Here is an 18,763-nt window from a genome sequence, read left to right as displayed (position 1 = left end):
ATAAATAAAAAATGTACTTGGATGTGTACCAAATTATAACCAATTGAATATGTCACAAGAAGCTCATTTCCTTTATAAACACTAAGCATGTCATGACATAAAAATAAATTGCCAATGAAGGAATAAATTGTTGCAAAAAGTGCAAAATGTTGTTAGAGTTTATGATGCATAGTGAAAGCAATTCATCCACATAAAAAGACGGACAGTCTTTGATCACTACTGAGAATTCTGTCACAAAGATTCTAATCAACACCGTCAATATATATTCTACTGCTGTCAGGAAACAAAACTGACGGATGAAAATTATCATCTTTACCAGTCAGTTGACATACATTCAAGAGAGTTATGCTTCATAGGCATACATTGTGACCGGGACAGCAACAAAACATGAATACAGATTGTCGTCACCATATTTCCCACCCTACAGATTGTCGTCACCATATTTCCCACCCTACCAAAATATATACTAGGAGAATGTGTGAATGATCAATGGATAGATGAGTGAATAGACAAATGGAGAAATAATGAATGAAATGACATAATATTTAAGATAAAAAGCACATTTATCTTACTAGTCCATTATGTTTATCACATTTCATACATCTTGAATGGGTTGGGTGTTTTGTTCTGGAAAGTAAAGTACAGCTTATGGATTGATGGATAGTCATGTGGACAAAAGCATTAACATATTGAAAATAGAAAATTATGACGAGCCAAATGGTTGCAGAGCAATGCTATGGAAATGAAAATGAGAAAGAAGAATGGATGAACCAACAAACAGAGAAAACGATTGGAAATATATGATCTAAAGAGTTGTCAATAGAACAAGGCAAATCTAAACAACTAGACTAATATCTGGACCAAATTTCTAGAGATATCTTGAAAAAAAAGAAAGTGTGAATGATGGATGGATGGACAGATGAACAGGCAAATGGACGAAACCATGAAAAACATTGAAACCGAAGAACTGTTAATATTTAAATGCACAACTTCACCAACAGTCTGATGCATGAACCAAATTCCAAATATATATATTAAACTGTTTTAGAAATCTGTCCTGGGAATGAAAGTATGGATATTGAAATACTAGTCAATAATGTGTACCAAGTTTCACAAATATATCTGAAATGTTTTGGGGGTTTTGTCCTGGAAACAAACCTGTGGATAGTGATGGACAAAGAAATTGATAAAAGCATTATTATTATTATTATTATACTGTAATAAATGGTCGATGTAGAAGTGACAAATCATGTATTTGATGACACATATCCTATGAAACAATTCTACATGTTTAAATGTATTAACGCAGTGGTTTTGGAGAAGATACCAGAATTTTATTTTCACCCGATTGCTATGGATACAAAATGGTTGCTACGAAAGTCACCAATAAAGAAACCTTCGTAAAATATAAACCTAAGAATATTACTACAAAGTTTTATCAAAATTGGTAGTGTTTATTTATTATTCTTGTTTTTCATCAATAGCTGCTCCATGTAAATTTTACCTTTTTCAACATCATCTTCATCCCAATCTTCAGTTTCGCTCTCCTCCCGTTTTCCTATATGAGAAAATAATATTTTTTAAACTGCATAACATTATTATTATTATGTAATAATTGTAATAAAACAGTCCAATGGATGCTTAGGAATCTCCCCCCCCCCCATATCTGATGAAACATATCCTAAGAAACAATTCTATAAGATTCATTGAATTGGGACAGAAGTTTCGAGTAAACGACCAAAATAAAATTTCCACTTGGTTGCTATTGATGTCAATTGATAGCTAGAGAAGGCACAACAAATTAAAACCCTGTAAAATGTGTTCCAGTGAAAATTGCCCTCACAGAGTAATCAAAATGAAAACATCAGTTTTGAAGATCTCAAAACCATTGTTCCTCTTATCTGCAATGGAAGCCAAAAAGTTAATAAGGAAACTACAAACTAATTTTTATAGAATATATCTCAAATAACATTTCAACAAAGTTAAATCAGACTTGCCCGTATGGCTTCAGATGACATGTCAAATACAAGTTTTGCTTTTGGTTACTTTAGAAACAAAAGGGAAGTCACTGAAAATACAACCTTGATCAACTATGTACAACAAATGTAGGGACATGCATTAGGCTCAAGTGGCATGTGTGTTATTTGAATTTTATACTTTTTCAGACATATCGCTATGAAGTTTGCAGTGTGTCAGTTTATATTGATGTCTAGGAGTGGGACATCATACCAGAAACATACAGAATGATGTCCCTCCCAGTCCTAACAGTAACCTCTTAATGTTTGCATTTTCTCTTTGTTCTTCTCACTTCTACAGAGTTCAGAATTTGATATTTCTGATCATTCATTCTTTCGCATCAGTTTCTGTACCCTTTAATACAGATTTTGTTTATCATATTTACTTTTTGTACTCAAACCAAGATGTTTTCTAGTACTGGAATATTCTAACTGCTTGAATTCTTACCTTAGGTACAAGTATAAAATTGAAAGATTGGTATTGAGAATTAAAGTACATTTGTGAAGATTGTATGAAACAGCAGAAATAATGAAGTTTACTGAAATTCTGTTTAATACTTGACTTATCTTTTGTCGGATATTTTCATGTTTATGTTTATGGGGGCTCCAGATGGCCATGTGATCTAAACACTCACCTTTACTGATTACTGCCGTCTCACCTCTATCCATTCATATGGGTTCGAGTCTTAGGCTTGGCTGAGAGAAAGCTGCCAGTAACATCCTGTAGATTGGTGGTTAATACTGGGGTTTTCCAGGTGAGACTTACTTCACCAGTTATACTAGTTGCACATATAGCTTACCTTGCACTGAGAAACTTCCTAACAACAACTGCCATTTTATGCATATCTCTTTTAAGAAATTTTCTCAAAAGCCCAATACTTAAAAATGAGATACTACCTGTATTCCATGGAATGAATATTAAGCTGAAATTATTAGAAGAACTTTTGTTTCTGTACACCTGTATTATCAACAGCTCTCGAAATCCATCCAAGCCATACCAAAGAATTATAAAATCTATACAAGCAGCTGTCTCTCTTTGCACTCAGCAATAAGAGGTTAGTGTTATGACTGGTCAGCCTGGTGTCAGGATAATGTAACTGGATGGGACATCACGCTACATTTCTGCAGCGTGATGCCCCAGTACTATACACCACTATAAACTGCAGACATCATTAAAATATGATTGTAAAATTATTAAAGTTGTTAAAAATCCAAATCACATGCACACACATACCTTTATTATCAGGTATCAATGTTTCCAATCATATTAAAATCTTATGTGCCATCATCCTTTATAGAGTTAAATTTTTATGAATTTTTTGACAAATATTTACAGCAATTTATTCATCCTATTTAGCAAGTAAATCCTAATGCAAAAAACATACATCACACCATTATGAAAAGCAAGTGTCTTTCTTATCATAAGAGTGTCACGATTCTGGTACACATAGCTTTGCATTATAGAGATCAAAGTCCCACATATGTGAAAACAATCAGGTAAGCAATTAGGACTTAATAAACTAGCTTTTATCTCCAATTTGACTAGTTATTTGTTAATATAACCGCATAAAGCTTTTTTAAATTCATTTTGACAACAGTTCATGTCTGCGACAGAAGATTTTCATCTTAAATACCATACGTTACCTGCTAATTATACTGATTGCCATCTCTTTTCCTGGAACCACTCTGGTGGCATAGTGGTTAGAGCATCCGCCTCGGATGCGGGAGGTTGTGGGTTCGATCCCCAGCCAAGTCATACCAAAGACTTATAAAAATGGTACTAACAGCTGCCTCGATTGGCGCTCAGCATTAAGAGGTTAGTGTTAGGACTGGTAGGCCTGGTGTCAGGATAATGAGACTGGGTGAGACATCATGCAAATGTCTGCAGTATGGTGCTCCAGTGGTAGACATCACTATAAACTGAAACACTGCATACATCGTAGCGATATGACTAAAAAAATTGTTAAAGCTACGTTAAAAATCTAAATCACACACACACACACACACACACACACACACACACATCTCTTTTCCTGGTGCTAGTCTCCAGATCAAGGTGATCAATTCTCTCCTCCAATGAGTAATTAGAAAGATGACACAGTCCCGTCTAACACCCTACTCATTTGGAATATCATCCTTCTATGACTTGGATCGACACTAAAGGACATTAGAGCAAGGTTGGAGAAGGGAACATGGTAATATTACCAGGTAAGTATTATGCAACTAAAATCAGTTTTACCCCAATAACTACATTTTAATAGCAGTAATATATTAATGCTATTACTGCATTTCTGACTGAAACAGCCTGGAGGAATAATGTACCATATATTTCCACTAGGATGCTGCAACGTATTGGAAGATGACCTGCAGCAGCAGAGGGGGTTCAACTAACCTAAGGTGGGGGGAGGCAGACATGGGTGAAAAAAATTACGTAAACAAATACATGGAACCATTGAAATGACCAACGCATGGTAACATAACTTTGATGTGACACAGTCTGACATTTTTTGTGTTCAATAAAATGTGAATATTTTTGTTACCAAAACATTAACAACTAATCATAGTTAAACAGCAGGGGGTCAAGCAATCTAAGGGGCGCTAGACATGGGTGAAAACAATGACGTAAAAAATGAACATGGAATCGTTGGAATGACTAACGAACAGTAAAATAAACTATATATGACTCATTGTGATTTTTTTATGTGCTATAAAAGGTGAATATCTTTATTTGATGTGAACAACATAACGGGCTAATTGACAGAGTGAAAATGATGCAAAGGTCTTGTTTCAGTAACCAATCTTTGTAAGAAACTTTTTATCTTCTGTCGTTGGTCAATTTGGTGGCTTCGTTGATATTTTTTTATGAATCCGACAAGGTTTATTTTTTAGTCACTGGATGACCAGATGTCGGTAAAAAAATAGCTATCATTACAAACATTTTTGAATCTTCTGTGTTTACTGAATTATAAATAACATTTTTTTTTTATTATTAAGCTGCATTGATATAACGGAGTTGATTATTCCATCAGCAGCATACTGAATTGATCCTGGACTGATATTGAAATATTTTCCAGCAGCTTTCGTTGATTTAAATTCTATTATCTCTCCTGTATCCAGATTGATTGATTTTACGGGTTTTGGTGGGTTTCGTGTTTTACCAAGTTAGCCATTTTTTTCCATGCTTGATATTTTCACTACATTGTATGTATGTAAATCAGTCTCATATTGAACATTCTCATATATTCACTACATGTGGTCATGGTACAACAGATGGATCTTGTATGCTATCTTTTTCATGTGTTTATGTAAATAATCAAGGCAATATAAAGAAATCTGTCAAGTCTAAAAACAATACATTGCATACTACCTCGTCTGAGAATCAATCCTCTGATCAAATTTGTCATGTCTTTGGCCTCCTCAAAAGAGGTCTGCAAGTAATCAACCTAAATATTCAACACATCCTCCCTAAACTGAATGAGATAAAGTTAATATTACAGCAAACTAGATCAGTCAATATTCTAGGTCGATGTGAAACCTTTCTTTCCGATGATACTGATGAGCTGGCTCTCCAAATACAGGGCTTCAACTTTGAAAGAAAAGATAGAGAACCCATGGGGTGGGGTGGGGGTATCCTTCTCTATGTAGACAGTTCCATTAGTTATAACAGACGTGTTGATCTAGAGACTATTGGGGTAAAGAGTATCTGGATCGAAGTAACCCTTGCCCAATCAAAGCCAATACCCTTATGTTCAGTTTACAGGCCACCTAGTTCCACAGCTGATTCGATTGATAGATTTGAGGTTCAAATTCAAAAAGCATTACTAAAGGAAGATTTAGAAATTATCATATTAGGTGATTTTAACATTGACTACATGAAAACTCCACCATTAACATGGATAAGTATCTTTGAAACTTACAACTTTACTCAATTAATTAACACCCCAACTAGAGTAACGGATAAAAGTGCTACTATTATTGATCATGTCTATACTAATAAACCTGAAAACATAAGTGAAATTAAGGTGCCAGTATATGCACTGAGTGACCACTACCCAGTCTGTATAACTAGACATGTCCCGAAATCAGCTAAAAATGGCCAACACATTGAAATACAATACAGGGTCTTCAAACAGTTTCATGAGGAAATGTTCTTAAATGATTTAGTTTGCAAACCTTTCCATTCAGTCTGCAATATAGCTGATGTCAACACTGCCTTAGACATATGGTATAAGATGTTCATTGCAGCCTTAGACAAGCATGCCCCAATTAAAACAAAAAGGGTTAAACACCAAATTACACCCAAGTGGATTACCCCTGACATCAATGAGGCTAGGCACGTAAGAGATAATTTCCACAAGAAAAAAGACATGAAAAGATATAGAAAGTGGAGGAATAAAACTAAGCACTTGATAGATAAGGCAAAAGAGAACTACTATAAACAGGCTATTAATAAAAAAGAGTACCAAATCATTGTGGAAGCATCTAAAAGAGCTGAACCCACCCAAAAACAGTTGTCTTCAACCTAGACTTAAGCAAAATGATGATACAGCAACATCTTTACAAGACATTGTGGAAATGTTCAACAATTTCTTCATAAGCATTTCCAGTAAGAGTATTCAGAACCAGACTAACATCCCAACTGAACTTGATACTCTTCTATTACTTATAAGAGCTAAAATTCCTGATGATAATTATTTTTTAATAGCTAATGTTAGTGAAGCTGATGTTTTTGATATGCTAATTAAGGTTAATATTAATAAATCCTCTGGATTGGATGGTATTGGTCCACCAATTCTTAAAATTGCTGCACCAGTAATAAGAAAGTCACTAATGCATATCATAAATTTAAGTATAATGAGTGGTAATTTTCCAGAAACACTGAAATGTGTAAAGGTTACACCTATCTTTAAGAAACAAGAAAAGGAGAATCCAGGGAATTACTGGCCAATATCAATTCTACCTGTATTGTCAAAACTATTTGAAAAGCATGTAGCCATTCAGGTCTATACATTTTTTGAAACATACTCTCTATTTCATAAAGCGCAATCAAGATTTAGAAAGTACCAATCGTGCCAAAAAGGAACATATCAAATTAATTGATCTTTGGCTGAAGGAAATGGATAATGGACATATGACTGGGATTGTTTTCCTTGACTTCAAGAAAGCCTTTGATCTTGTTGGTCATGAAATTCTGCTGCAAAAAGTTGAACTGTTACAGGTTTGACAATCCTTCTTTAAACTGGTTTAGATCATACATAAACCAAAGGTCTCAACAAGTAAGCATTGGCAATATTAGCTCTCAAACTCGCACTATCCATTCAGGAGTCCCTCAAGGCTCAGTTTTGGGCCCTCTCCTCTTCCTTATCTATATCAATGAGCTACCATTAAATAATGAATCCACAAATACAGATTTGTTTGCAGATGATGCAACTTTGTATACATCTAGTTCTGATACTGAAGTTATCCAAAGAGATTAAACTTAGACCTTATTAGAGTAAAAAAATGGGCACGACAAAATAGGATGGTAATTAATGAAGGTAAAACAAAATGCATGATTTCGGGGACATCACAAAAGCAACACAAATCAGTGAGCCCAAAACTATCTCTTGCAATAAATATCATCCATTAGAAAATGTCAAACATGAATGGCTTGTATTTGTGTCTGTAGATAATAATTTATTATGGAATGACCATATTGATAAGCTTTGTAAAACACTGTCATCCACAATTGCCCTTCTCAGCAGAATCAATAAATATTTACCTATGGAAACTCGCAATCTATACTAAAAGTCATATATTCTTTTAACAATGGATTATTGTTTTAATGTATGGGGAAACTGTGCTAAATCTGAGCTCGACAGGATTTATAAACTTCAGAAACGAGCAGCATGTGTAATTTTAGATGCATCTGTTGATCATCCCTCAAAAGCATTATTTACAGAACTCAAATGGTTCACAATATGTGATGGGATAGATTTTCACAAGGCAGTTCCTTTATATAAATGTCTACATGGAACTGCACCAGAGTATCTTCAGGAGTGATTCAGGCCTTTTTCAATACAATACCAGTTGAGATCAATATCACATGCAAACCAAGAACAGAGCAATTTAAAAAGAGTTTTCAATACTCTGGTACAGTTCTGTGGAATAAACTTCCACTACATGTAAAATCTGTTGAAAATATTAGAGTATTTAAGACAAAGCACATGCTGTAAATACTGACCATCACGTGTCTCATTCGACATCAAGTCCAGGTACTGAAGAAACTGTTCTAAAGACAACCTCCAATTACCCACATCAAGGAGCTAAATTAAATACAAATACTAAATACAGCAGTCACCAAACTCTCAGTCAGTCTAGTCATGGAAATCAAGAAGTTCAAACAATGCATCTGAACCCACCACTGGTCAAAATCAACAACATAGTTAAAGACAGATCTCTTCTCATAGGATCATCAATAATCAAAGGAGTAAGAACAAGAGGGTTATATAAAACTGACATAAAAATTCATAGAGGTGCTACTATTAACACTATTACAGAAAAAATATTGGAAATGGATATGTCACCATATCATACTGTAATTCTTCTCATTGGTGGCAATAATTACAGTAATGGCCAATCTTTGAAGGGCATTGAGGATGATTATGAAAGTTTGTTGTATGCCATCAGGTCCAAAAACGCAGAGTGTAAAATAATCATCTCAGGTCTACCACCAAGAAGGGATGCACTTATGACTCAACTAAATGACACCCTTAGTATGTTGTGTGAAAATTTCCAAATACTCTTTGTTCCGCAATACTGGACCTTCTTCAAAGACAATCGAGTGAACCAACAATTGTACCAGCGAGACCAAATCCACTTGTCCAACAGAGGTACTGCCACGCTCCTTAGGAATATAGACCAGTACATAAGACTTATAAAAGGGGTTAGGCATGAGTCAGACAACTGCTTGTATTGTGGAGAGCACGGTCATGTAACACAGCGGTGTCTGCATGGAAAACAGATTCGCTGCCATCTTTGTAACGAACTAGGACATAAGCAAAAGTTGTGCACATATCAATAGGTAGAAGGCTATGATGTACAGGCCTGTGCAACACATATCCAGCAACAAAATGCATTAGAATATGTGTATACTTTTCAATACAATAATTATAATTCTATAAACAGGTTTCAGGCACTATCTGATTTGTGTACAAAGTGCAACTTGTTAACATGTAAACAACTGTGTGATACTGTTCAAGTTACTTCTCCCTCTGAGGCCCCCCAAGTGTCTAATATGTCAATGTCTTCTTGTATGTATGTAAATCAGTCTCATATTGAACATTCTCAAATATCCACTACATGTGATCATGGTACAACAGATGGATCTTGTATGTTATCTTCTTCATATGTTTATGTAAATAATCAAGGCAATGTAAAGAAATCTGTCAAGTCTAAAAACAATACATTGCATACTGCCTTGTATGAAGATCAATCCTCTGATCAAAATTGTCATGTATTTGGCCTCCTCAAAAGAGGTCTGCAAGCAATCAACCTAAATATTCAACACATCATTCCTAAACTGAATGAGATAAAGTTAATATTACAGCAAACTAAATCAGTCAATATCCTAGGTCTATGTGAAACCTTTCTTTCCGATACTGATGATTTGGCTCTCCAAATACAGGGGTTCAACTTTGAAAGAAAAGATAGGGAATCCATGGGGGGTGGGGGTATTCTTCTCTATGTAGACAGTTCCATTAGTTATAACAGACGTGTTGATCTAGAGACTATTGGAGTAGAGAGTATCTGGATCGAAGTAACCCTTGCCCAATCAAAGCCAATACTCTTATGTTCGGTTTACAGACCACCTAGTTCCACAGCTGATTGGATTGATAGATTTGAGGTTCAAATTCAAAAAGCATTACTTAAGGAAGATTTAGAAATTATCATATTAGGTGATTTTAACATTGACTATATGAAAACTCCACCATTAACATGGATAAGTAGCTTTGAAACTTACAACTTTACTCAATTAATTAACACCCCAACTAGAGTAACGGATAAAAGTGCTACTATCATTGATCATATCTATACTAATAAACCTGAAAACGTAAGTAAATTAAGGTACCAGTGTATGCACTGAGTGACCACTACCCAGTCTGTATAACTAGACATGTTCCGAAATCATCTAAAAATGGCCAACACATTGAAATTCAATACAGGGACTTCAAACAGTTTGATGAGGAAATGTTCTTAAATGATTTAGTTTTCAAACCTTTCCAATCAGTCTGCACTATAGCTGATGTCAACACTGCCTTGGACAAATGGTATCAGATGTTCAATGCAGCCTTAGACAAGCATGCCCCAATTAAAACAAAAAGGGTTAAACACCAAATTACACCCAAGTGGATTACCCCTGAGATCAATGAGGCTAGGCACCTAAGAGATAATTTCCACAAGAAAAAAGACATGAAAAACTATAGAAAGTGGAGAAATAAAACTAAGCACCTGATAGATAAGGCAAAAGAGAACTACTATAAACAGGCTATTAATGAAAATAAGAGTACCAAAACATTGTGGAAGCATCTAAAAGAGCTGAACCCACGCAAGAACAGTTGTCTTCCCTCTAGACTTAAGCAAAATGATGATATAGCAACATCTGTACAAGACATTGTGGAAATGTTCAACAATTTCTTCATAAGCATCTCCAGTAAGAGTATTCAGAACCAGACTAATATCCCAATTGAACTTGATGCTCTTCTATTATTTATAAAAGCTAAAATTCCTGATGATAATTATTTTTCAATAGCTAATGTTAGTGAAGCTGATGTTTTTGATATGTTAATTAAGGTTAATATTAATAAATCCTCTGGATTGGATGGTATTGGTCCACGAATTCTTAAAATTGCCGCACCAGTAATAACAAAGTCACTAACGCATATCATAAATTTAAGTATAATGAGTGGTAATTTTCCAGAAACACTGAAATGTGCAAAGGTTACACCTATCTTTAAGAAACAAGAAAAGGAGGATCCAGGAAATTACAGACCAATATCAATTCTACCTGTGTTGTCAAAACTATTTGAAAAGCATGTAGCCATTCAGGTCTATACATTTTTCGAAACATACTCTCTATTTCATAAAGCTCAATCAGGATTTAGAAAGTACCACTCGTGCCAAACAGAACTTACCAAATTAATTGATCTTTGGCTGAAGGAAATGGATAATGGACATATGACTGGGGTTGTTTTCCTTGACTTCAAGAAAGCCTTTGATCTTGTTGGTCATGAAATTCTGCTGCAAAAGTTGAACTGTTACAGATTTGACAATCCTTCTTTAAACTGGTTTAGATCATACCTAAACCAAAGGTCTCAACAAGTAAGCATTGGCAATATTAGCTCTCAAACTCGCACTATTCATTCAGGAGTCCCTCAAGGCTCAGTTTTGGGCCCTCTCCTCTTCCTTATCTATATCAATGATCTACCATTAAATAATGAATCCACAAACACAGATTTGTTTGCAGATGATGCAACTTTGTATACATCTAGTTCTGATACTGAAGTTATCCAAATGAAATTAAACTCAGACCTTATCAGAGTCCAAAACTGGGCACAACAAAATAGGATGGTAATTAATGAAGGTAAAACAAAATGTATGATTTTGGGGACATCACAAAAGCTACACAAATCAGGGAACCCAAAACTGTCTCTTGCAATAAATAATCATCCATTAGAAAATGTCAAACATGAAAGGCTTGTAGGTGTGTCTGTAGATAATAATTTATTATGGCATGACCATATTGATAAGCTTTGTAAAACACTGTCATCCAAAATTGCCCTTCTCAGCAGAATCAAGAAATATTTACCTATGGAAACTGGCAGTCTATACTACAAGTCATATATTCTTCCAACAATGGATTATTGTTCTAATGTATGGGGAAACTGTGCCAAATCTGAGCTTGACAGGATTTATAAACTTCAGAAACGAGCAGCACATGTAATTTTAGATGCATCTGTTGATCATCCCTCAAAAGCATTATTTACAGAACTCAAATGGTTCACAATATATGACAGGATAGATTTTCACAAGGCAGTTCTTTTATATAAATGTCTACATGGAACTGCACCAGAGTATCTTCAAGACTTATTCAGGCCTTTTTCAGCACAATACCAGTTGAGATCAATATCACATGGAAACCTTCTAATACCAAAACCAAGAACAGAGCAATTTAAAAAGAGTTTTCAATACTCTGGTACAGTTCTGTGGAATAAGCTTCCACTACATGTAAAATCTGCTGAAAATATTAGAGTATTTAAGAAAAGATATCATGAGCATGTATGTGTTTCTAACAGATAATGGAATTTAGTATTTTAACACTAAACATGTTAAAATAAACAGTAATTATTGCCATCTTCATATAATGTGCATTGTTATACTCTCCTTAAGAGGGCCTCAAGGGAGAATAGTCCTTGACTAATGAGTCACCCTCTATAAATAAAGCATTATTATTATTATTATTATTATTATTAAGATATCATGAGCGTGTATGTGTTTCTAATAGATAATGGAATTTAGTATTTTAATACTAAACATGTTAAAATAAACACTAATTATTGCTATCTTCATATAATGTGCATTGTTGTACTGTCTTTAAGAGGGCCTCAAGGGAGAATAGTCCTTGACTAATGAGTCACCCTCTATAAATAAAGCATATTATTATTATCATTATTATTATTACATGTACATGAAATAACTTCCAGGTTTTCGAGGCGATTATTGAGTCTATTTGAATTGATGTGGTCAATCATGAAACTATCTTTGATAGCACCATTACACGTCTCATAAACAAACCTATGAGAAAAATAAATTTTTGTGTTTTTACCACCAGGAATTATAATACTGATTATCATGTAACCTGTATTATTGACAACGCTAACTGATTTTTTTGTTTGTACAATGTTGTATAACTCCAGCTCTGCTTGCTTCATATCTGTTGAACACTGGATATTTCATACACTCATCACCGTCTTAACATATTCATCACTGTCTTGTTCAACTGATTATTCACCATGTTCATCAACATAATCATCGCTGTATTTGCTGGATGATTCATCACTGTGTTGTTTAACAGATTTATCCTTAATTTGTTCAATAGATTTCTCACTAAGTTTATTAATTTTTTTGGCACATAATGCTCGATATGATCTTGTTCATTTTTTTATTTTTACATCATCGGAAGCATTCATTATTTCAAAATATTGTTTAAGTGATCTGTATTTTTCCCTCTGCACGCTACACATAACTGAGTCTTAACTTTAAACCTAACTCAACAAACCAAGCAAGGTATTGGGCCAGTGTTTCCATGTTGAATACTACATGCATGAATTCCACAATACTCACCATGGCAGGACTGTTCGCATGATGTTGTTTATTCAACCATCAACCATTTACAAGTGTTTTCTATTTGAGACATTTATATAACATCAAATATTGTTTAATTTAGAAAAAGTTTGTTTAAAGTAATCTTATCATATGTCATGCAACTTTGGGATGAAGCTAGATTACTAAAGCAACAATATCAGGATCTCACCAGGAATAAAATCATATTACCAAAATAAAAAACCGATTTAAATCTCATAGAAAAAATCATACGATCATTAGAAGCAATACAAGATGCGTGTGTGAGGTTGTCTATGATTGAGCCATGAACACCAGGATTTGATTTTGACAGATTAGCCAAAAATAAGAAACAAATACTATTTGAGTTACAGTTGTATGATTTTATCAAACAAGCAAAGAATGAGTTTTATAATGATGGCGCTGTTTATGTTTGGTCGACGTTTACAATAGACGGAATATTTATAGATTCGACAATTAATCATACAATAATACAGCATCTACAGAGCAACAAAAAGTATTTTTTCAGGATAAATTTTTTAGTTGAGCAACAAACACCAGATGGATCACAGTGGATCATACGTGGTAAACTGGATCCGGTAAAACAATCACGATTAGCATCAATAGTCATACTGCACAAAAATACCAAAACCAGGAACTTATTGGGATAGAATACACCTATTACAAGAACGCTTATCCTGCTACAGCTGTAGTTATCGCAATCTATCACATGAATGAACCAAACATAGCTGCTGTTGCTGAAGTGTGTGGCTCAACATATCAGAGAACATTTTGAAAACTTGAGACAAGGAAAAAGACTTATAGAATCAAGAATGTAAAAAACATAACTGGGAAAACTCTCTTTTTATTGGAGCTAAAACAAATGACGTTACAAAAATTGAAAAAACACAGAAGATTCCTATAATTGTAAAAACAATAACCAATTAATTATCGTTGCAGAGGTGCTCCAATAACCATTATAGACCATCCTTGTCATGCGTGGACAGAATCTCTGACAAAATGTCCACAAGAAAGAACAATAAGATTCTACAATGGAGATATTTTAGAGGAAATTCACAACATAAGTAAAAACAACTCTGTATCGGTCTGGTTATTTTACAGTGGCAGCACCCAATATGCTTGCGTAAATAGCTTCGACAGCGAATCATCTGATCACTTTCGTTTGACATCTGGAGTTCTTCATCAGAAGGAATTGCTCCAGCATGCTATGAATATCTCACTGTAACTTTACTACTCATCACTGGCTGTTGTAGCTGATCTGGTGATTTTCGTCGATGCATGTGTTTTTTCGCAATTGCATCGACAGGTTTCATGTTAATACCACTTGTGACCTCATTGTTTAACGCGGCCACCACATGAGGTAGTCTCCCAACCCATTCATGAGATCTGTCCTGAACGTGCAGTAATTCTAGGGCATACTGATGTCCAAAGAGTCGCTGTGCCAGTTTTTGATTAAATCGTTCAATGATTGCCTTATCACGGTGTGTCCACGTCTGATATTAATGTTTTGTTACTGCATCAGGGTCGTTACTGCACCGATAAATTCTTTGCCAGGATCAACCTGTAGAAATTGTGGCCAGCACAATGGTCCACGTTGATAAGTTGCTTCAAATGCTGCTGCAACTTCAGCTGTTATTTTAGACGATAACAGTTCAGTCTCTTTGTATCTGCTTACAACATCTACGCCAATAAACGCATATTTGTATGTGCCCCATTTATACATGTCATGTGGTAAAAACAAGATATCTGCCAAATGAATTTAGTTTGGTGTGCTGACATCAAACCGTCGATGCTGAATTTTTTTGAGACGTGGAAGAAAAATTTGCCATATGGCCTGCCGTGATAACCAATCTGCGGCTACAGCTCGTGTGACATCTGCTGCATCGGCCAGTATTTTTAATTGCTGTTGTACCTCTCCAGTATCCGATTGGACTATAATAAGATGACTCCATTATGTAATTGTTGGCATTTAATTGCCATCTCCTAACACTTTGTTACTTTTCATCGCTGACCTTATCAGCCAATTCGCAAGTGATTCTCGTAAGTATTTAATTTTTTTAATTATAAAATTCAGCATGTGAATTAACTTGATATCTGCGATATATCGTTTTTGTAGATCTCGATTTTGAAACGCGACATCATGAACATGGCATGCTTGATCAATCGCATTTACTGGAAATTCGCCTTGTTTTGGTTGATTTTTTAGCAAGTCTAATATCAAGCGAGTTCCAGAACCAAAATAATTAAATCCTTGAAGATGTTTTTCCCCAGGATACTTAGCCCATGGTATTCCGTGTATTTCCCCGAGTGGCTTAGCAATATTGCCGCTTTTTGTTTGCAACAGGAATACCCACAAACTTATATTTTGGTGTGCAGCATTTTACACATTTACCTGTAAGTACTGGCGTGTTATGTTTCAACATGGTTGCTCTCAGAAATGCTGTACCAGTGACTGTCTTGCATTGAACACAATATGAACTCATCATTTATAAATAATATCATATCTGTACAATATGAACGTAATTGACTTTTCAGCATCAGGTGAGCAAACACCAGTCAAGCATCATCCTGTGTTAACAAATTCCATTCGAGCTATTATAACTGGTCCACCTGGGTCAGGTAAAACTGAAAATGAGGTGGCTCAAATGGGACGAACTTTATTTAGAAGTGCCATCCATGGATGACCAACGATGCTAAAATGTTCTTAAGGAATTTAATGAATCTGCAGTGGCTGAAGACGATGCAACTGAATTCATCACAGAAATCGATGAAGCGCCGTTCGTCGAGGATCTTAATGGGGATATCAACAATCTAGTAGTTTACGATGATGTTGCCAAATAATTTAAATTCATCTACTGACATGTTTGTAACTGTTTGACATTGCAACACCACAAACCTGTTAGAAGCAGATCAGTAAGGTAAATTAACTTTATCTGCAATTAAAGAGTTATGTTAGCACGGAATACAAATGTTAAAATCACCAATCATGCTGGATGAACAACTTTAAATATACCAAACTAAAAAACATATACTCACACACAAAATAATGCTGTACCTTACTTTAACTATTTATAATTGTTGTTCTGTTTACGACTCCAGACGTACTCCTGTACCAGACTTATTTTTAGAATTTAAATATTGCCAGCATTATGGCTAGCAAGAATAAGTCAATTCTAACTTGAATTTGCTCAGAGAATCTAGCAGTAATGTTTGAACAATACAACCAGTTTATATGGACTACAAAAATTACTCTTGCACTGTAACCTTTAAACCCCCAAACAAACTATTGCAAGTTGCAGATATTGCATCTAATTACGACTATATTATATTTGTTCAATGGATATTACAAACAGAAATATGGTGTATATTTTTATTTAATGTCTCTGTGGTTGTGACAATGTGTGTGTGCACATGTGTGTGAGGTCACGCTATGTGACAGTGCCAAGTCTATCTGAACAAGTATTTTTAAGCATATTAGACGCTTCACAGGAAACATTTATGGTATTTTCGTTCATTCAAATTTGAATTTCCAGTCATTCTCTATCACCTCGTATGAGCTATAGCTTATTATCAATAGGGCAAGAATAACAAAGTGCTGGTATTTAAAAATATGACTAAGTGCATGTTAATAACAGCGGCTCAGAAACTGGACCAGAAGCATCTGGACTAAAATCTTAAGAATACAACCAGTGAAAATGTTTCAAGTCATAAACCTCTTGGCATTCATGTTGCCAGTTTTCTTCAGTAGGGTACAGGTTAATAACCTATGTAAATTGATATATTCTAATACAGAACTGCTCGCCAAATACAAGAAATACCTTTCACCCAAATAAACCGTTTGATGTACCTTTGGAACCTCTGTTGAAAATAGTTGTCAAAATGCTGAAACCTTTGCTGTCCCCTAATATTAAGAAACTACAAATTAAGAAATATTATAAATTCAACAATGCTTGGATATCAGAGTTCAATTGTGTGCAATAGCAGAGGTCATGCATTACAATGTGTTTCAAAGGTATGCATCCTTTGTATTACAAAAACTCTTTGAAGTTTTATTCACATATATTAAGTTCATGCCCCAGATAAAATATGCATGTTAAAACTATATTACAATGTAAATAATTCTAAAGTTAGAATAAATTATTCTAACAAGCATAAATACATCGTGAACTTTTCATCGTTTATTTCGAGTCTGAATCAGTCTTTATTTTTCGTTTCATTTATTTATTGTTGTGAAACTTTCCAGCTGATTTCTGAATCTGGGGCATAATGAATATTACGCACTTGAGGATTAGACTCAGGAATACATTCTAATACCAATTCAGGAGCTTTCTCCACAGGGTGAACATGGTATGGAAAAGTATTGGAGAGCACTCAGCAAACTTACAAACCAGCAACAGGAAAAATGTAATTAGAATATGTTTGCAGACTGAGCATTATTGTTCTGCATTGCAAAATCGACAATTCTTCACAAAATACAAAGTGATTAAAGAGGAAACCTTGACCAGAGAACTACTGGCAGCCTGGTAAGTGTGAAGCTCAATAATTACAATGAATGTCATCAGATCTTGTGAAGGGAAAGAAAAATGCTGTTATATTTTGTATAAAAAATCTTTCCAGTGAAAAATGCTGTTATATTTTCTACAAGATCTTTCCAGTGAACTATAAGATAATAAAATATACCTTTTCATTATTGATAATATACATACTCGTATTAATTAATCATTCTTGAAACATTTTCAATCAGAATCTGAAGCTGATTCATGTTCAAAAAGTATTGTTTTATTATAGTATGAAGAGATGGTAAAGTAAGTTATAATCAACCGCAATTCCACAGATTACTTAACTGACTGACAACAACAAGGGGGATTTGTGTTGCTAGTCTTATGCAATAGAAAATCCCGACTGACAAATCGGCATAAGGAACTTCTGGGAAATTACCCAATGCACTGGAAGTTCATTCATTAATACATGTCGTTTAAAGAAATAACAGTTACTACACTTTGCTGCCCTACATGAATCCATACCATGCCATCTTTATAAGGGTAGATGACCTGTTTGAAAAGGCTGTAGAAAAGTTTCTTTTTTAAGTTAGATTTAACATTATACATGTAATCATGAAAGATCAATATGTGAAAGTTCATGAATTGGACAAATACAGTTAGTAGTAGTATGGAGAAGAGATTCCATTTTTGAAAATATATCAAATTGCAGCTGTTATCTAGCACGAGGAATGCCTATATCTGGCATCATAATTAGCAAGGCAATCCTTTACAGGAATGCATATGAAGAGACATTGTTTCTAATGCTGACAATAAGCCAAGAAGATTTTCTGTAAAATTTTAACAAAA

General features: G+C 34.6%; 1 protein-coding gene across 1 annotated transcript in view; it reads right to left on the bottom strand.

Moving 5' to 3' along the window:
- Window positions 1-18,763, bottom strand: part of LOC149773186 (uncharacterized) — a 90,699-nt gene that overhangs the window by 31,462 nt on the left and 40,474 nt on the right. Inside the window, exon 4 of the mRNA XM_089946686.1 lies at window positions 1,505-1,558. Within this exon, the coding sequence (XP_089802812.1) occupies window positions 1,505-1,558 (54 nt within the window). The remainder of the gene's footprint in view (window positions 1-1,504; window positions 1,559-18,763) is intronic.

This window comes from Sinohyriopsis cumingii, unplaced genomic scaffold (assembly GCF_028554795.1).
Source record: "Sinohyriopsis cumingii isolate HCF-2022 unplaced genomic scaffold, ASM2855479v2 utg000837l, whole genome shotgun sequence".
NCBI lineage: Eukaryota > Metazoa > Mollusca > Bivalvia > Unionida > Unionidae > Sinohyriopsis > Sinohyriopsis cumingii.
The sequence above is the reverse complement of the archived record's forward strand: the minus strand, read 5'-3'. Positions and strand labels throughout refer to the sequence as shown.